General features: G+C 26.2%; 3 protein-coding genes across 5 annotated transcripts; 1 reads left to right on the forward strand and 2 right to left on the reverse strand.

The window, feature by feature from the left end:
* Positions 1 to 4,131: 4,131 nt before the first annotated feature.
* On the reverse strand, positions 4,132 to 4,942 carry Bm1314 (Uncharacterized protein; the record flags this gene model as incomplete). 2 transcript variants are annotated; one of them, XM_043076184.1, is made up of 3 exons in its annotated part: positions 4,132 to 4,304; positions 4,608 to 4,763; positions 4,882 to 4,942. In XM_043076184.1, the coding sequence occupies 3 exons, from the start codon at positions 4,940 to 4,942 to the stop codon at positions 4,132 to 4,134; spliced, it is 390 nt and encodes a 129-aa protein (XP_042932118.1). The 2 variants fall into 2 exon arrangements, with proteins under 2 accessions (XP_042932118.1, XP_042932119.1); XM_043076185.1 differs by lacking the exon at positions 4,882 to 4,942 and having other exon boundaries at positions 4,608 to 4,761.
* Positions 4,943 to 5,822: 880 nt separating this feature from the next.
* On the reverse strand, positions 5,823 to 11,891 carry Bm9856 (Uncharacterized protein; the record flags this gene model as incomplete). The annotated part of the gene is made up of 18 exons (XM_043076186.1): positions 5,823 to 5,948; positions 6,634 to 6,731; positions 7,071 to 7,164; positions 7,275 to 7,338; positions 7,457 to 7,503; positions 7,659 to 7,716; positions 8,087 to 8,175; positions 8,348 to 8,416; positions 8,662 to 8,754; positions 8,977 to 9,126; positions 9,266 to 9,352; positions 9,807 to 9,841; positions 9,962 to 10,046; positions 10,223 to 10,371; positions 10,558 to 10,660; positions 10,821 to 10,987; positions 11,122 to 11,212; positions 11,721 to 11,891. 18 exons carry the CDS (start codon positions 11,889 to 11,891, stop codon positions 5,823 to 5,825), a joined length of 1,776 nt encoding a protein of 591 aa, XP_042932120.1.
* Positions 11,892 to 14,482: 2,591 nt separating this feature from the next.
* Positions 14,483 to 20,434, forward strand: Bm5525 (the record flags this gene model as incomplete). Of its 2 annotated transcripts, XM_043076187.1 has the most annotated exons (8): positions 14,483 to 14,586; positions 16,416 to 16,523; positions 18,125 to 18,262; positions 18,458 to 18,556; positions 18,847 to 18,951; positions 19,280 to 19,386; positions 19,596 to 19,723; positions 20,249 to 20,434. In XM_043076187.1, the coding sequence occupies 8 exons, from the start codon at positions 14,483 to 14,485 to the stop codon at positions 20,432 to 20,434; spliced, it is 975 nt and encodes a 324-aa protein (XP_042932121.1). The 2 variants fall into 2 exon arrangements, with proteins under 2 accessions (XP_042932121.1, XP_042932122.1); XM_043076188.1 differs by lacking the exon at positions 14,483 to 14,586 and having other exon boundaries at positions 16,420 to 16,523.
* Positions 20,435 to 21,300: the final 866 nt, after the last annotated feature.

Raw genomic sequence — 21,300 nt, forward strand, 5'->3', positions numbered from 1 at the left:
TCTATTACAATACAAGTTATCACCGTACCTACCAGTTATCACATCACAATATTAGTTATCACTGTACCTATCATCCATTACAATACAGGTTATCACCATACTTACCAGTTATCACTGTACAATATTAGTTATCACTGTACCTATCATCCATTACAATACAGGTTATCACCATACTTACCAGTTATCACTGTACCTACCATCCATTACAATGCAGTTATCACCATACTTACCAGTTATCACTGTATCTACCATCCATTACAATGCAGTTATCACCATACTTACCAGTTATCACTGTATCTACCATCCATTACAATGCAGTTATCATCATACTTACCAGTTATCACTGTATCTACCATCCATTACAATGCAGTTATCACCATACTTATCAGTTATCACTGTATCTACCATTCATTACAATGCAGGCTATCACCGTACCTACTAGTTATCACATCTAATTATCATTGTAACCACCCATTACAATACAGATTATCACCTTATCAATCATCGCAATATCTAATGGCACAATTACTTGAATTTCTTGCATATTCCTGAACATTCTTGCAAACAAAAAAAGAATTAGGAATTACTAGAAGAATTGAGAAATAGAAGAGAAATGACTTTGTGATGTTTAGTCGATCAAATATATCCAACAAATTCAAAAAGCTATATGATGTAAAATGTTTTCCATTCTGTGATAATCTAAATATCTGAAAATGCAAGTAATTCATATCAATCATTAATTATTAGACGAATGTTATGATGAAAAATTGAATTTGTTAATTTTGATATTTCATAGCTTTTCATTTGATTTTTTGTTTTTTGTTATTGGTTTGAATAGATATAACTTCATATATTTGCCTCAATTCAAATGATTTACTGCAATTTACATTCACATTGAATCTTTTTGAATTTCTTTTTCAATTCGTCGAATGATTAAAAAATGAAAATGAAAATTTACTGCATTGAAACAAAAAGATTTTAAAAAGTCGATGATAATTTTAACAATTTCTGCCAATTTAGATTTTTTTTTTTTATTCATTCAATATTAAGTTAATCATTCCATTGCGAGATTTTCATGAGATTAAGCATTCAGGAGTATGCGATGAAATGATATTTGTAAGGAAAAGCGATTAATCTTCAATTATTTTTGGCTACTTGTAAAAGATTATAATTGCATTTGAAATCATTCTAATTAAATCGATGAGGAATCTTTCGAGAGTAACTTGAATTAACCAAGGAAGTTAAATTCAAACCGACCATTTGTCTTACAATTTGAAAAAAAAAAAAACAAAAACAAAACAAAACAATAAAAGTTGCAAGACACAATTCGAGAATAAGTGATGTACCGAATAGTGATTTAATATTATTGATCGATTATTGATTGATCGAATGATCGATCTTTCACTTACACATAATTTCTGATGATTTCTTCAATGAAAACAAACAATAATTTTTGCTTTACAATAATAATCAATTTTCATATTAAATGCATGAAGATATGATTTTCCAGTGTCTTTTTTGATAGCAATTTAAATTTTGTTAGTTTAAATTTTATTATTTATGTTTATCAAAAAAAAATATTTCCTTTATTAGATCAATCAGCAGGTGAATTGATATGATCAGCATTTTTTGGATGAATTGGCTCATTGATATTTTATAATTTTTGCTTCTTATTTCAAAACGATCTTTTAATGAAGCTTTGATGATAATAATAATAAAATAATGGATGAGAAATCATTAGAAATTTAGTGAAAATATTGAATTTTTTTTTTTTGGAAATAAATTAATTTCCATGTGCTTATTGTGCTTTACTGTATAGTTTTAAATAACTGCAGTACAGGTAAATGCATGCATGCATGCATTTACCTGTACTGCGCTATTGTTGCAACAACATTTTCGTTTTATTTAATTTTCGAATCAAAATTGATATTTTTTATTGGTCACTCAAAGCTTAAAAAATTTTCCTCTACAAATGGCTTTTTTATTTTTAAATTTAAGAGTTCAAAATTCGTCTTCAGTGTAAATTCATGATTCGTTAATTGCTAATAATAGCTTTTCAGTCCTTTTATCTTCTTACTCTTCCTTGATAACATTTAATCAGCTCCTGCGTATCAGATAAATTGATATGTTAATTTTGAGTCAGTTTTAAACCAGATAAATTAATTTAATGTTTCCTGAAGCGATAACAACAGATTGAAAGAATTAAATACTAATATTTCAAATCGTTTTAACTGATCTCAGATGCTACTGAAAACATTTGTTGATTATTGAAATTTGAAAGCTATTTATTAAATTTACCTCAGTCAATGGAAATTCTATTCTGCTTTTTCTTTTCTCTTAAAAAATTTTCAGCAAATAAAATGCAGTTATGTCTAATTTAGGCTATGTTTATTAAATAATTTCTCTTTTTTTTCTTCGATTTCAATTTGATGTCTAAATATTATCTGGTGGTTGCTTTTTGAAAATTTTTCGAGCCATTCGAAATTCAATAACAAATAGTTGGTTTAACTTTTTTTTTTTTAATGATAGGTTTTATGAATACATTTGAAGATTGTTTATTTAACTCAAGAAAACCATAAAAAAATTTGAAAAAGTTTAGCAAAGATTTTGTTTAAATTTAAAAACTTCGACTTTTTCATTTTTTTAAATATTGAATATTTTGCCTATAAAACTGAGTGGAAATTTTATACTTTATTACTAATTATTATGCATCAATAATGTAAAAACAACTGTGATTTTTTCTTTCCATTTTCGAATGCTTTCCTTCATAATTCCTTCATTTTTTTCACTTTTACATTTCCTAATTGATTTCTAAAATTTTGCTTCTCACAGATTATACAAAATTTTTTTGTTCAAATTATCTGCTAATTGAACAATGCAAAGGAAATTTAATTTTTATTTGAGTATCAAATGTGATAAATTCGAAATTTAAATCTAAACGTTCAGAGTTTGATGTTAGCTTTGAAAATTGATTAAAATCTACACGCAAAACAGCAATAGCACCTGTTTATTTTGCTATGAAAAAAATTTTGTTATGGAAATTTATTTGCTTGTTCTGATGAAAATCAGGGCTTATTTTTAAACTAAAACTTATGTAGGCGATCATCCTGAAAAAATGATTTCTGAGCATATTTTCTCTATCTTTTCTTCTCGTCTCACAAAAAACGATAAGGGAGTGATAAGTAAACCGATGTATGATAATAATAAACATTTCCACTAGCATGTTTCTTTGATCTAATTATCCATCAAATTCCAAATTCCTGCCACACAAATATCTTTTTACTTTTTTTTTTTTTTTTTTGTTCTTTCTTTCGAGACATATACTTTTGGCATACATATATTTTCCTCCTTAACAATTTCAATAAATGAAATCGATAATTAACTGATTACTGACTTTTTTACTCTAATTAGTCAATTCTCTGTCATATGATTAGAATAAGTAAAAAGATTAATACAAATATTAGCTGTCATTTTTTTTTAGTTTATTCGATTTTATTTTTGAATATATTATTTCGCACTTCAAATTTTACATTTGAATATATCTAACTATTTCAATTATTTATTTACATAAAATTTTGCAAAAATTTGAAAATAAATTAGAGCGGAGCTTCTTAGCTGCTAATAAATGTTGAAATGATGCAACATTAACTGTCGATAAATGCAACAGTCAAAGTTTGATATATATTTGTTTACAATGATATAAGGAAATCGACCATTTCTTTTTTTTTTTTTTGTTTCACTTTTTTTTTTTGCCAGACAATTTTTTATTTCCTTTTAGCATTTTCTATTGGTTAAATAATTTCTTATTTGTTTGGTTTATTTGTATTTAAAACACATTACAATTTTATTTTTAGAATGAAAAAATTCAACAAATTTTTGTGATAAATTTTCAAATGAATAACAAATTTTTATCTGTGAAAATAAATATATATATGAGAAATTATTCCTATGTTCAGTTGAATGTAAAATACTACAAAATCTTGTATCAACTTATTAGAAAATGAAAATTACTTCCTTAATTTAACGTTTTTTTTTTTTTTTTTTTTTGATAAGAATATTCTTCAAATGTAATTGTCCAAAAGACTTTTCGGCAGTGAGATAGAGCAAGATTGAGAAAGGAAAAAATACATTTTATTCCATTTTCAGTTGTTCATGATAGCTTCCAAGACTCGAAAATGGTCGTACATTTTCCTTAATGAAAATTCGTCGCGAAGTAATGATAATAAGACTAACGATAAGTGCACTCAGTGAAGAGAATAACATAATTGGCGCAAATATCGCTAATCCAAAGAGGAATGAGGTGACTGAAACAAAAGCAAAGTGTGAAGAGTTCATTTCAAAAACCAATTCATTAATCTTAGATACAGAGTTAGAGGATAGTTAAATGATGGTCTAAGTATGGTAGCGTTGAAAATTTTAAGTAATTATATCTCCTACCACTGATAAATTATTTGACGATTAAATATTGCTAGCATTTTTGTAAAAGCCAATTTCATCTACAATTACGGCGAAAATTTGATAATTGACAATGATGCAAATATGTTGGTTAATTATAAGCCGAGTAATTAGGACAGATATTTAAAAAAAGAAAAATGCAAGAGACTTACGTTGTACAAGAGCAGCTGACGAATAAATGACAATGCTTGATATGATAATATATAGTGATAACAATAGAACGGGAATGGCATTAAATATTATCATTGTTTTAATCAATATAGCAAATCGCCAGTCTAATTCGTCACCAAAAGTAACAGTTGACATTGCTGCAAGCTACAATTTATAGTGTAGCAGAACAAAGTAGTAATTATCAGCACAAGGTTAATTTTTGAAAATCCTTTACAGATTTTTGAGAATATTAGACATTTGTTGTGTATCATATACATTTTAATTTCTTTTCGATTACTGATTCGGTCTCGAGGTATGAACCATTCAATTTGTTCATCTCGTCACTTGCTGGAAATGCCAAACAACAATATAGTAGGAGCAGTTGTCTGCTTAACAACTTTTCCTATAAGTATAAATTGATCAATGTCAATGACTGTTGAACTATTTGAAGCATAATCATATTTTATGTGCACTGTTTAAATATCTTATGGTTGATCCAAGTTGCATTCAACGAGAAAATCACCAGATTTTGCTGCTTATATAAAATTACTCTGATAGTTTACAATAACAAGCATAAGATAAACATTAGGTAATAAGTTACTGGTAAGAAACAAAAGCATAAGTGCAAACTAAAATGTATATGACATTTTTTTTTTTTTAGAAATATATCCTAGAATTAAAAAAGCAACAAAAATATCAAACACGTTCGTCATAAAAATAAGAAGAGGTAGATAAAATAATCACAGAAAGTATCCAATTGAAATTTTCATGCATATTCGGCTGTAACACATAATAAAACATATTAAGTCATTAATTTTTAATACCATGACAATTATAAATTTCATGATGAATACAAATGAGCAAAAAAATAAAGTATTCACAAATGGTATATCAAGAAGAAATTTAGCAACCGGAGAAGCTACTTAGTAAGGAGAAAAAGAAAGAACTGAACAAAAGACGAAAAAAAAAAAAAAAAAACCGTAAAAAATAGTAACTGATGGGGTCAGGCATTTGTTTCAAGAAACAAAAATGTTAAAAGTAATTCTTATACATGTATTTACAAGAATAACAGTGCAAGTTTTTTTTTTTGAGCAAATTCGCATTCGCACTAATAATATCAATAAGACAACTGATATATTCTAAAAAAAAAAAAACAAAACGAGAAATAAAAAAAAAACCTATTATGTCTACAACAATTTATTATGTATTCTTGACAATTATCCCATTTCCGCCGGTATTTCTGGAATCTTACTGTTAGCAATTCGCTCAAAACCATTCATCTTCATTAATTTTCGACATATTGCAAGAGCTCGTTCTTCGTGCACAATATTGAAACAATCAGGCTAGAAGCAGGAAAAGCATTAAATTGCTTTCATTTTTATAAAGATAAAAATGAACTAGCGTAAACAAAATAGTTTTGCACCAATCTAATCAAAAAAAAAAAATCTCTGCCCGTGCAGCTTTAAGTGAAATAAGTATTTTAAATTACACCGCACTGAATGGAGCATATGGTAAGGAAGATTTTTTAATAGGAATACACATCAGAAACAGGTGATCATCGTAGTATCATTTACGATGGAGAAAAGATAATTTTTTTTAGCAAACTGAAATTCAAATGGTTTATCTAGAAAAGTATGAAGAAACAATTAGCAAAAATAGAAGCTATATACACCATTTTTTTTTTTTTTTTTTATAGCTCAAGATCCAATAAAAGACTCAAAAATGATCGTAATGATCGTTGGAAAAAACAACTATCTCATTTCTCATTTTAGGTTTAACTAATTTCATTCAAATATTTTAAATATGTGGCTATGTGAGATTCTTTGTGAGATTATATGTATTAAGATAAGATCAGTCATCTAAATTTTTTAACCATTTTTAGAATTAAAGAAAGCAGTATTTGTTTTATTATAGCTTACTTTATAAAAGTAATTATAATTAATTAAACAAAAAAGTAAAGGTCTTAGCTATAGAATGTTCATCGCAATATGAATAACAGCTAAATCATTTGAATCACTAAAAGCATACCGTCACTTCGGAAAGTGGAATTCCAAGTTCTTCATTTATTTCGTCCATTGTTATTTGATAATTCAGATAATGCATTATATCACGGAGAAGAGCATTTCCTGAAAAGAATTAGGTAGTTTTCCGAAATAGAAATTTTAAATTTAAATCAGATCTAACAATCAATAGACGCTTCATTCTAAAAGAACCTCAAATGAAAAAGTTTCACAGAATTCCAGAACCAACAAAATTAGTACTACAGATTTATCATACCATTATCATGCTAGAAACATCCAATTTCTTGATCAATGAAATATAATTTGAAATAATGCTTTCTAATTATTTAGAAGACAATATCAAATTTTAACAAAAGCTATAATGGAATAAACAATGATATAGATATGCTGTTTTTCTGTTGTGAAAAAGTTTTAAGTAGGCCAAAATTTGCCAAAATAACGAACCATTTTCATTTACGCTTACAAAATTACGAAGGCGCGCATTTGAAAGTACTTTTATACAAAGTTTATCCATTTCGTTGATCCACGTACCAATATCCTAAAATATTAATTAAAATATTAATTTCTAAAGATTTTCTTTCTAAAAAATCAAGTCATTGGTAGACATTTGAATTTAAAACAAAAGCGAAAACACCACAAAACTGATACCTTCTTGACAGAAATGTTGTTTTCTAGATTTTCTGACAATTTTGAATCCCATCCATTCATAATTCTGAAGCAAGAAAAGATTTTTGCAAGAAGAAATTAGAAAAATTATGTTTGTAAATAAAACTGAAAAAAACTGAGCATCAAAAAATTGAAGTAAAATTTAAAGATTTATATAGACTAACTGGTTGCTGATAACGAGGTGTGAACTGGAGCCAACATTGTTCCTCATCTGCAGATTATTTGCATCTTTTGTGTTTGCTAATTTCAGCATGACCAAATAACCAAAAATAAAAAAGAAAAGAAAAATTAAAATTAAAAAAAAATTCAAAATTTTAAATCGTATTCACTAAAACAGTAAAAATTAAACACAGAAATGAAAATAACCTTAGTTTCAATGTTTTGAACATGTAGCAGTGAATCACATTCCTTCTCCGAATAATCTCTAAATAAAATGAAATTTATTAAAATAAAAATAGGTACAATTCACTGCTTCGACAATATTAAAAGAGTCCATCATATATTTAAAAATATAATAATCAAATAAATAAATAAATATATATATATATATATATATATATATAAAATACAATAATCAAAAGATAGATATCTAAAGTAACCAAATATTGGAACTGAATCCTAGAATTATGTCTTGCACTGAAATCGTGCAATAGAACAAAAGATAAAAATCTGAAATTTCCAGAATTCTTGAAACCCTCAGTATGTAAATATTTAAATTTGAATGAATGAATTTTTTATATGATATATAACATGCTTGCTTAACTATTAAAAAAGGAATTAGGATATTCATTTACTTCAGTTTATCGCGAAATTCTTCCTCAGCACTTGCATTATCATTCTGATACTGATCGATTACGTCGTTATATTTTCCATCATTTTCATCCTTCAATAGTTAATTTATGCTATTTCATTTCTTTTGCTGAATTTTAGCTTTGATAACTCATGGATTGTCAACAAAAGCAATTAAATGAATAAATTAAAGCCATTTTCAAAGTGATTTTATGAGACTCAACAGCAAAGTTCTAAGTTATGAATTTAACAAAAGAATGAAGTACCTGAATTTCCTTCATTTCTTTTAATTTGTGTGTTAAATGTTCAACAAATTCGTCATCCCACACATCTTCCTAGAAGAAAAAAACAAAACCTTTCCTGAAGCCTATTATCTGCATTTTATAAAAATTTTTTGATACAATTATCAAAGGATATTTTTGTTGTAATAAGATGATGAATGGAAATAATCATTACAATAAACAGCAAACAAAACCTCCGAGTCTGCGTTTTTTTTTTTTTTTTTTTGGATAGATTGTTTAGTAATTCAAGTTGATAACATCATAATTTTGATTAGAAACAAAAAATTCATTAAACAAACCGGTTCTAATCCATCTCGTTTTGACCTCATGAATTCGTTTTTTGGTTCAACTGCAACACTATCTTTCGAGGAGCTAGCCAATTCGCGATCACTCTCACAAATCATAATCGTTTTATCAATCATTTTCAAAAAATTCATACTCACATGATATTATTAATCTCAGACTTAGTTATTTGCTACCTGTCAAGCAAACCTTCACCCTCTCTGCTACTTTAACCTACTATAAAACATCCAGTTAAGTTAGAAAAAAAGTATAAGAAACACCTTATTAAATTAGAAACAAAAGGACTGTTTATTACTGTTTAGAAATAAAACCTTTTCAGCAAATGAGTTGAGAGGAAATTTGTCACTAGAATTCAACTCATTGTCCAGAACGATAGAATTGAGTGGCTGGAAATTTTGATTCATCGAACAATTGCTATCATCCGATAATGAAACAAGCATTTTCGAAGTATTCGTCGAACGCTAAAATAAGAACAGAAGATAAGCCGCAACATATAATAATTAAAAAAGCAATTGATAAGTTGAAAGTAAAATTTTACAAAAAAAACAAGTGTTCCGAACAGAGGTGAAGAACAAATTCTTTAACAATAATTCAACCAACATTATTTTCGTTGCTTTCCGCAAATTCGGTAATGTTCCTAATTGGTGACCCCGAAATATCAATTTTTATAGTGGATATTTCATCGTCCTATCAAAAGGAAAAAAAATTTAGATTGTAAAGGTCTATGAAATTCCCAAATATCTAAGAAAAAAATTCAAATTCGCTTATTAAACAACTCATAATCACCAAAAGAGAATAAATAATAGCATTATGCAATTCATCAAAATTGTGTCTATCTCAATTTCCTCAGAAAAGGCTGAAAGTTTTTTACAATAAAAATACATATAATAAAATCAGTCTACGTAGAATTTTTAAGTAAAATATGCATCTCAACACTTCATCCAACATTGAAAGTGTGAAAGAAAACATTTCTAGGATACACTAAATGAATAGTGCTAAAATGCTATAATCGTAAATTCACTTATTTTAATAAATTGCATAACGTTTAACATCAGCCCTAAACTAGTATCGCTTGTTATTAAATATTAGCTCACTATTCTTATGCTTAATTTGAAAAAAAAAAAAAAAAAATAAAACTTACGATAACTAGTGACTGATCAGATACTATATTCAGATCTGCAAAATACTAAATGATAATAATAATAAATAAACACTGTCATCTATGATTTTTGCCTAATCTATAAGAAATAAGAGATAAACATTTTTTTTTTTTACTTTTCCATCAATATTTCTTACCTTCACAAGCATTACTGAACTGTTCAACTTCTGTACATTCAGCACATAATTCGAAACATCGTTTAGTTGTAAAGAAATCGTCTCTCTATCAAATAAATCTATCAGATTAAATTGAAAAGACAAGAAAATCCTGTGGGTTTAACAGAACTTCCATGTATTTCATACAAAAAGTAAAATCCTGCATTCATCAAGATCACATATCAATTTAATAGTAACAAAAGCAGTGTCCAGTACATTTTGAATAGATATAAATTCACTTACGATTCCAGCAACAGTATTACTATCAGTAGTTGCATAAATACCAATGCCAGAAGCATAATCATTGTATGCTCTGTAATAAAGAATCGATATTGTTGTACCGATAATCGGCTCAGCAGAATATGCTATATCCAGTAAAGTAATAGCACAATCTAAAAATTTTGTATGTTTTTTGTTATCATTGGATATCAATATTATTATAAATCTAATGTTTTTAGAAAACCAACTGGTTTACCAATACTCAATTAAACCTTATTATATTAATAATCATAGCAAAATCTATTATAAGATGAGTATGCGAGCTACCTCACAGTATGATCAAAGAAACTCAAAATTACCCGACACATAGACTCGACCATCTGCTTTTACCTCGGCTTTTTGCGTGAAAATTAGCACTTCAGATTGAAATACACTTTCCGATTCAACACATATTTCCTTAGCCTGAAATCCAAATCAAAAACACTTTTCTTGAAGAGAAAAACTTCAAGTATATTCTTTGAAATGGAAATTTTTCGTAACTCAAATTTTGACAACAAAACGACAAATATTCACTGAAATGGACAAAATTAATCCAACAATTGAAACATATGATTAAACATACCATAAAATACACTGATGTACCGCTTTTCCTGAGTGGTAATGCTTGAAATTCAACAGCAGTTAGCGGTTTCAGTTGATTTACCATCTGTCCTTCGACGGCAATTAATCCGATGTAGTCATTCCACAGGTAACCAGAACAATCGCTTACATTGCACACAACTGCTGTTCCTAAAAATATTCACTAATTTTGATACAATAGCAAAAAATGAGAAAAACGAAGAGATAAAGACAAAACATTAAAACACTTCCTGATACTTCCATGATTTACTGTGGTACCTCATATTAGATCACTACATATTTACCTTTAACAATACATTCGTTCTCTCTAATAAGGCATTTCAATCGTGGATGTGCCATTAATATAATCTTTCGGGCAAACCATTTTCCATTTTCCTGAAAAAAAAAAAATCATGAATAATTACTGGCGGCTGCACTACATTACTGCACTAAATTCCAATTGTTTTAAATTTTTTTTTTTTCTAACTGATTATTCTAATTGATAATATGTTATTTTCATTAAATTTTGGTTAAAAAGCATGACTTTTGAATTATTTTTGAAATGAAGAGGAAAAAATTATATATTGTTGAGAAGTATGTTTATCAATTAGCATGACATGAAAACATATTTGGAAATTATAAATTACATATAACTTAATTAGCAAATTTTAAAATTCAATATCAAAAGTTGGCATTTCAACATGATATTACATGTAATCATGTGAAGAAAAAAGTTTAAACATATGTTAGTTTTAAATTAAAAAGATAATTCCAGACAAGTCTTCATCTTATTCATATAAACCAAATTAAATCAGTGTTCTAAATAATAAGCAAGTTGGGAGGGAAGATATTTAGAAAAAGGGGGAAAAGAAGAAAAAATAAAACAAAAAATAGCATTTCAAACCTGGCAGAATGGCTTAAACTTGCACCACATTCCAATACTAGGCTTTCTACTTCTGCTAATTACTTCCGTTGTTTCATCTAAGCAAACTTCACCAATTACAGAACAATAAATTGATCGTATACCATTTGGTGAACAATCATAGATGAAACCATCCAAATTGATTCCATCCATACTAAAAATAAAAATAACAAATATCACATAGAAATAAGTATTACACATAACTTTTCGCATGAAATTATACAATCTTTACGCATATGAAATGAAAAAGACGCATATGAGAAAAAAAAAAAAAAACTTTAATTTCTAATAGTAACCAAAAAACACTGTTATTCTTTCACATGTAAATAGTGTAGCGCATAAAGCCAATGTATTATTTGTTGCTGTTAAATTAAATTAAAATTATCAATTTAAGATTAACAATTTTTTTAATAGTTTATAATCCCTAACAATAATCAAAAGGCATTGTCATTTTTTTTTTTTTTTCATATGCAAATAGAGAGAGAGAGAGAGAGTTTAAAAGGGGAAAATTGCAAAGTCTACGCATTACTTCACGTATGCTTCCTGACGGATTTCACACTTCTTCATAACTTTAAAATTTCAATCGTGCAATAAATTTCAACAAGGTCGATGGAACGTTTTACATCACAAAATGGTAAATATCACACAAATTACAACATACTTTGCATCGGTTACGCCAATATGTTTAATACAAAAAGTAATTGAAGACAAACACTATGACATCGAGAAATCTTCAAAATTCTTTTCAATGTTAATTTGAATGAACTTTAGCATTTTCATAATGCGAATTCTGGTATATCTCTTCTCCCTCTCTCATTCTCCCTCTCTCTCTCTCTCTCTCCCTCCTTCCCTCTCTTTCATATTCTTTGTCCCTCAAAAAAAAAAAAAAAAAGAAAAAAAGATATTTCATTTTTCATTATTTTTCTTTGAATTTACAAAAAAAAAAAAGAAAAGAAGATTTTAATTATTATCGATATTCGAAATTATTTTTTTGTGAGAAGAAGAATTTTTCTTTTTTTTTTTCATATTCAAATCATAATTTCAAGAATTGGTAATAAGAAAGGGAAAACAAAAATTTGCCTAGAAAAAAGTAATTGAATAGACAGAAATAAATAGAATGAATAAACATTTACAGAAATATTTAGAATTGAAAAATGCAATGTTTATTTGAATTGTAAGATTGATTCATCTTTTACTTAGATTAATCATTTTACTTCAATCATTGAAATTATATTATTACTATTATTATCATTTTTTATGTTAATAAAAATTTGAAGTAATATTTTCGCTGTCAATTTTTACTGAATTGATATTTTGATTAATAATTAATACATCTGAGCATTAAGATGAATACAAGTATTAAAATAAGAAAAAATAATTCAATATTTCCAGAAATATTATTTAAGTATTTGAATATATTTAATTGAGTTCTATTTGAATATATATTTGAGTACTATTTAAGCATTTGAATATATATATATATCACATTATCATAAGTGGATCACATTGTCAATACTGATATCAATAGTATATACAAATTCAAGAATATGAACCTTACATCTAGTATTTATATACTCGATACTTTATGTCACTCAAATATTTCGTGTTCATATCATATCATATAACACTCGATTTATGAACATTACAGGTTTACTGCTTAATCCGTAATAATCTAAATTTTTTGTGAGAGTACATTTTTGGAATATTTTGATTAAACAAAATCGATAGAAATAGCCAATATTTGTATTGAAAGGTTCAAACAGGTGGTTATCAATCAAACTATATTAACGTATATCTTAACGTTCTTTACGTCTTTTACGTACCGAATTATTAATTATGTTCATTTTCCATTTCTGAACTATTTTGCTTTTAAATAAGCTGAAATTTTCATCGCTACAACCAATAACTCAGTCATCTCTTAATGCTTTTTACAATATTATGCGTCATCTTTTATTTCAAAATTTTATTCTCATTTATATAAATAGATGATAAAATCGGTCAATGTTTTCATTTTTAAAAAATACACCTATGATTTAACATTTATTTAAAATAAATGAAATGGAATTTTCATTTCTTTATTTTGTTTTTTTTTTTTTTTTTTTTTTTTTTGAATTTCAACAATTTCCATGCAAAAAGTTAAAAAAAAAGGTAAATATATATTAAAACTACAAATATATTTCATTTCGTTTTTTTTTTTTTTTTTCAACATAAACACTGATAATTTCAAATGCTATGATGATTAATCGGTATGAACTTTCTTTTTTCATTTTTTTTCTTTATTCTTTCCTTTTCTTTTTTCTTATCACTTCCTCTTCATTTCTCTTATCACTTTTCTTTTTTCTTTCCTTTCTCTTATCATCACTTCCACTCATTCACTTTTTTCCTTTAACTTTTCAAAGAATTCCAAAAGAAAAAAAAAAAAAAAAAAATGTTTGAAGTTAATGAAGCTTAATAGCAATTACTTCACCTTTTCATATACAAACTGATTAAGAAGAATAAGAAAAAAGCTTGGAAAATTATCAGTATGATATGATATGATACGGAGACAAACAGACAGACAGACATGCACATACACATACACACATACACACACATGCATGCATGCACATGTTGAGGCATAAATAGTTGTTTTTGTTGAAAGTGTCGGAGGAGGAAGATTATAAATTGGTCTTGAGAGATATCTTTTCTCAGCAAACAACAAGGACGGTGGGCAACAGCGGTAGTAGCAGTGGCAGTGAAGTAATATGAGATTGGCGCAACAGTCGTGCGGTACTGAACCGATTAGTGATAATGATAAATGTCATCATGTTATCACTGCCAATGAAATGGTGCAAAATTTTGCTAATCGGTTAGTTTGTCATTTAATTTTTTAATTAATTATAATTTGTAATTAACATTAATTTTGTTATATTATGTCTTATTTAATTTTATGCATTTCTTTTTTTTGTCTTGTTTGTTTTATTTTGATTTAATTTATCATCAAATATGTTTTTGTTTTTTTTTTTTTTTTTTGTTGTAAATGTGTGTGTGTTTGTTTCTTTGTTGATTAACAATTATGATAAGATTAATTTTGTGTGGTGCCATTCTGTGTTGTGGTATTTGTATCAAATTTTAGATTGATTAAATTTGTTAACTGTTGGTTAATGATAATTCATTATCACTCCTTATCACATCTCATATCAATCTGTTTACATTTGATAGGTCTTTAATAATAAATGAAAGATGAATAACAATGAATAATTAATTGGTTACTAAATTAGTTGAAATTATTTCAGAACTTCTCCTCACTAATGTAATATGTCTAAATTTTATTTTTTCAATTCAAATGTCACATCATGAATTTTTATCGAAATTCTTACACCAAATTATCTTCAATAAACTTTAGAAATTTCAAAAGAAAAAAATTTTAAATATTTAATGGTAACAAATTAAAATACCTAATAGTTGAAGAAGAAAAAAAGAAAGAGAGAGAGAGAGAGAGAGGGAGAGAAAGCGATTGCTTGACAGCATTAATCTGTCACTCTGAAGCGTCATTTGTTTTTGCTTCGAGCAAACTGAAGAAGCTTCAAGGAGCTTTGTTCAAGATTTAAGTATCAATGATTAAGTTTTTTTCTGTGTTGAAATAAAATGGTTGCAGTAACAAATCATAGTTTATCAATTGAAACAGCCAAGAAATGAAATATTCTGGATTTTCTTTTTTTCTTTCCGGTTGCATTCTCACATAACTTTCTTCATTTTCTTCTAAATAAATAAATAATTGTTTTAAACACACTACAGAAATCGCAAAAAAAGTTTTGCGAATAATAAATTTTTTCTTATTGCTATCTACCTCGATTATTTCCAACATTCAGTAAAATATAGTTCAGACGAATGATTTGAAAATTTGCAGAAAATAAATCGAATCGTTGAATTTGTTTTACCCTATATCATACTAATCATTAATTATAACTATTATAAGCAAATGATAGTAATGATAACGAAATCAACCATGTGATAAGAAAAGATGATGAATTGACGTTGACAAGATTAACTGAACGATGACAATTTCATCAAATAATCATGTTTATAATATAGTTTTGAAAAATGAATAGATTTTGAAATTTCAAGAAAAACGAAATAATTTTTAGAATTTTTTCGAATATTTTATCATTTCCAACAATTATCTCTCGTTTTCATTTCAGATAAATATCATTTGAAAGTAATTTAAATCAACTGTTATTTTTTAATTACTGAAGTGTTATTTTATTAAATTTTGTGATGCGAAATTCCTGATCTAGTCTCCAATCCAGTTTCTGAAATAATATGAGCTTCAAATATCATAAGAATGATCATTTCATTCCATTTCTTTTGCATTAACTAACTCTTTCGATTTTTGCTTGAAATTTTAAATATTTATGCAAATTTATGTATTGTCAAATTTTGTTTTAAATGTCTAAAAACTAAGCAATAAATATTTCTATAAAAAAATGAAAATGATTGCTTATATTTAACAAATTTATCGATTTAATTTCTTATTATTTTAATTTCTTAATGGTTTCATTTTTTTTCCATTATTTCGTAAAAGTTTTGTAACTATAAATTTACTAATAATTTGAAAGCAATTTTACAAATACTTTTTCTTTTTTTCTTTTTTTTTTTGAATTAGCTAAAAACAAATAATTATAATTTGTCATATAGATCAATGCCGCCAAGCAAAATATCACCATTATCATCCAATAATTGTGGCACAAAAGCTGACGATTTTTTGCGCAAATTGAGTAATGCATCTGTAAACAGTTCTCAAAAGTAAGCTAAATTAGTTATTTTTCTTCAAATAAATTTTAGTAAATTTAAAAATTGCTTTGTAAAATTTTTTTAAAAAAAAAAAACAATTTTTTCTTAGTCTAGTGATATAAAAAGTTTTTCCTTACTAATTTTAAGATAGCAAAGAAAAAGAAAACGAAAGTTATCATAAAATATCGATATTACTATCAATAATTTCATCTATCTCATTTCTTCCAAAATTCAACAGGGAATCATCATAAACAACTGAATTTGTCGTATATCAGAATGTATAATTGGATGATTTATGAGATCCATTTCTTAGCAAAAAAAAAACAAAAATAAAAACAAAAAAAAAAAAAAATGAAGTAAAATAAGTGAAATAACCTTTTTCACAACTTTATTCAATCTGATGTATTTTACTTATAAAATTTTTATTAAAAATTTCTCACAGATATTTCTTAAGAGAAAAATTTTTTCAATTATTAGCTTACAAAACCAATTATTGGACGCTATTGTTTTCGGTTTTTTCTTTTTCCTTTTACATTAAGAAAATTATCTTTGAAAGACGTCGAAAAGAAAATAAGAGAAAAGACTGAAATTATCCTTACATATATATATGTATACTGAATCGAAGATTATCTCAGTTTAATCATATTTGATAGTTTTTAGTTTTATAAATTAACAAAATAATATTGCTATTAAACCACTTATAAACTTAATTTGCTTTCTTTCATTCAGTAAAGTACATTATTTTTTATGCTTAATAAATTTTAAAAATTAATTTTTGTAGATGAACTCTTTGTGCTAATAGAATATTCTCGATAACCGGAAATTAACCGAATTTTCTCGATACAGCTAATAGATTAAAATTATCTTTTAAATGAGTTTCTCCTGCAGTTGCACTTTAAATTATCTCAGCTTTGTAGGAAAAAAAATCTGTTTCATAGTTGAAAATTTGGGATTTTCTTTCTTTTTGCAAAAATTTGATTAAAGTGTAAATTTTTTTGAAGTTGAAATAAATAATAGCATTCAACCAAAGATCAATTCTTTATCAGCAGTAATCGAAGAAAATAGTAATAAAGTGTCACCAGCGATTAATAAATAGAGCAGAAAAAATTGATGAAAAATTTTTTCCTGAATACTGCCTGATGGAACGATTGAAAAAAAAAAGTTTTACAACTTTTTAGCTCCAGTAATTTATACGGAGAAATGTTATGCGAATCAAAATAATATTAAATTAAATTTAATTAAGCTTGAATTTGTAATTTGATGAATTTAATGTAATGAGGATAATTCGAATGGTCTATTTTCTAATGGTTTAGTAAAATTCAGATTAAGAAATAAAGTTAATCAATGAAATATTTTCAAACAGATGTGAAAAATTCAATTTCTTTCTTCTCTAATCAATTATTTTTTTAAATCTAATCTAAATTTAAAATTTTCTAAATCTAAGCTAATGCTTTTTTTAAATATGAAATTAGAAAAAGGTTTTACATAAGTTTAGCACAAGCCATGAAGATGAAGATGAAGATTGCCTGAGTAAATAAAGAATATTAAATCATCTCAATCGTTATACAAATCCTCTTTAAATCAATTTCGTTAAAATTTCATTTCATAAATAGTTCAAATATCACTCGAAAATGGGAACTACGAGGCCTTAGAAGAGGTGAAACTGCACGTGGCGCTATCGGCCTGTTTAGTAGTAAACATAACAGTAATGCCTCTTCAGCTACAGATAATTCCAATAAATTGAAAATAAAGTATGCTTTTTAAAGTTTTCAATTTTTTTTTTCTCATAGAAACATGAAAATAGCCTTTAACTAATGCATATTATTTACATATTTATATTATTGTTCATAAAAGATTAATTTACAGATTAATTGTCTTGAAACGTAAAAGTTATCTCAAATTTCAAAACCTAAAATTCAAATCCTTCTTATTTATGCATATCCTAGTCTGCGCAATAAATCTGCTTCGTTGGAAGAAACTAATATTGTCGCTAATGGTATGCAAAAAATTTGTAGAAACAGGAAAGACTCTAATATTTCTGAGAGGTAATTTAATTTGTTTTTTAATTAATATTTTTTAAAAATAAAAGTAATTTTTTCAATTTTTTTTACAAAGTATTTTTAATCAGTACATCGAAAATATGAGTGATCAGTTAACTGAATTGATGAAAAATGTTACACTAAAAAAGTGAAACAGTTCCAATAATATAAAAATTTTTTGAAAATTGAAATATCTCACCGAACTGTTACAGGTTTAACTTAATATTAAAGTCCATATTTAGAAGAATATTTGTAACTAAACAAATAAAAATTTAAATATCAAAATTGTATAACAGTGAAAGTGAGTGTCAGCCGAATTTGCGAATGATTGGTAGAAGCGCACGTGACACAATTAAAATGTTCAATAATATTGCTAATGAAACAAAGGAGAAACTCGACAGGTACACTTTGAAATTCATTTGCTTTCTTCAAATCATAAATATTTTTTCAGAGTTTTAAACTCTTACTTTTAAACTTTTCCTTCCTTTTTTATTTATTAATTTCATTTTAGATTGTGAATAAATTTGCATCAACTTAAAAGATTTTAGTATCGAAAAGTTATATCTCTGCTTGATGTTTATTTTCTTGGAAGATTTTTAAATTAACTAAAATTTCTCAATTCTAAAAAATTTACTTATACTCATTTTTTTTGCTAACAATTTAATTATTTTATTGGCCATTATTTCATTGATCATTTCATAAATTTGATAAATGAAACATCGTTTGTAGGAATCCATTTTCATCAACATATACAGCACCTAAGTATGATACAAGTGCGCAAGATTACGGTCGACCAACGCATGGATCTAAAACGGAAGCACGTGGTATTAGAGCAGGTATGCTGTAGTTTTTTTGTAAATTTTTGGAAAAAAAAATGAATCAATTTTTTTTTTAAAGAAAAATGAAATCGATTAAACTTTCTATCTAGCATTTGTTCTAGATATAATTTAAAAATAAGCTATATTTTAATTACAATACTATTTTAGGTGACACTTGAATATTTTAACATTGAATTTATATTTAAAGTAGTCAAAAAATTTTTCAGGAGATTATGTAATGCGTGAAGTGTTATTTCTATGTGAAGTGATAAATACGCATGCAGAAGGCGAACCACCAAATCGAATCATTCGATTTGGTCCATTATTCTACATCTATGCACATTATTCTGATAAAGTAATTTACTTCTGCATTTGCATAAAATAAATAACTAGAATTTTAAATTTTAAAAAAAACAACCTTTGAAGAGATTAAATGCTTAGGTGCCAAATATTAATGATTATACTTCTCAATTTTTACCTTATGCATAAGTTATAAATTTTTCAAGTAATTTTTAAAATTTTAAGTAAATCTTAAGTAAGTAATATCAGGTTAATCGTATTCTTCAAGTTGTACTCTAATTTATGCACGTTGTTAACGAAATCATAGCATTTGTAGAAATTGCAATAAATATAACTAATTAGTGATATATTATTTATGTAATTTATTCATATAAATTTGATCAGAAATAAGTGAGAGAAGAATTTAAAAGCAAAAGGAATGTAGAAAGAAAATATGTTGAAAAAAACGATAATATAGGGTATAAGCATATAACTTTCAATCATTATGATACCCACTAAATGAAAAATTGTCTTTCAAAATTTCAATTTCAATAAAATTTAAATTTTATCCTTCTCTTGGTAATTTAATCCATCATTACAGTTAGTTGGAATGTTAATTCGAGCCCGAAAATACAAGCTGGTCGATTTTGAAGGTGAAATGTTGTATCAAAGACAAGATGATGATAAAATCATACGTTTGCTGAAACCAATCGAAGAAATACGAAAACTTGAACCTTCCGGTGATCCAGTCAATTGTATTTCAGTCACTAACAACAATGGTGTATGAATTCGATTCTTATTTTAATTGTTAATTAATCAGGTGTTCTGTTGATATCTCATATTTTTTTTGCGAATTTTAATTTTGACTTTTGAAATGGGTATTTCAAAAGCATATAAATTAATGAATATATATATATTTTGATCTTGTTCATAATTAAACTATTTTTACACTAAGACTTATAAGAAATAAAAATAAAGGATTAAACAAGTGAGAAATAATTTGCTATTCAAAAGCTTAAAATCCCAAAGAAAAAATAAAAAATACGCTACCACCGCACATTGTTATTATTAAAATACGTAATATTATCACACTGACGCAACATTCCCTGTCGCACGCCTGTAATCAAAATTTAATATCAGAGCTTACACTACTAGTTAACCTTCCATTACTAAAATATATATTACTATTAAATAAATATTTAACAAACGCTTCATTTGCTTGCCTTTAATCAAATTTAAAACAAAACAACAATCTTTTTACAGGAAATAAGCGAAACTCAATTGTGATTAGTGACAAATGTTGGATTTATAATTCAACCATTAATTTAGTTATGGATGATTTTTCACCAAAATTTTTAATTAATTGTTGTGTCATTCTGAGTTCAAATGCAAATATCTTTTAGAAACTTTCAGTACTTTGAAATATTGTTATAATTTACTTTACTGAAGTTCTGACTAAAAATTTGAAGAACAAACTGAAATTTGATATATTTGTTGTGAAATACGGTCTGATTGAAAATATAGCATAAAGCAAAATAGTTGTTGCTTTGTAAAGAAAACGCTTGATTAATTTTTATTTTATTGAAATAAACATTCCACTAATCGTAGTTACTGAAATATATTAGAAAACTTAAGGAAGTAATTATAGGAAGA

This window comes from Brugia malayi (assembly GCF_000002995.4).
Source record: "Brugia malayi strain FR3 genome assembly, contig: Bm_v4_Chr1_scaffold_001, whole genome shotgun sequence".
NCBI classification, from domain to species: Eukaryota; Metazoa; Nematoda; class Chromadorea; order Rhabditida; family Onchocercidae; genus Brugia; species Brugia malayi.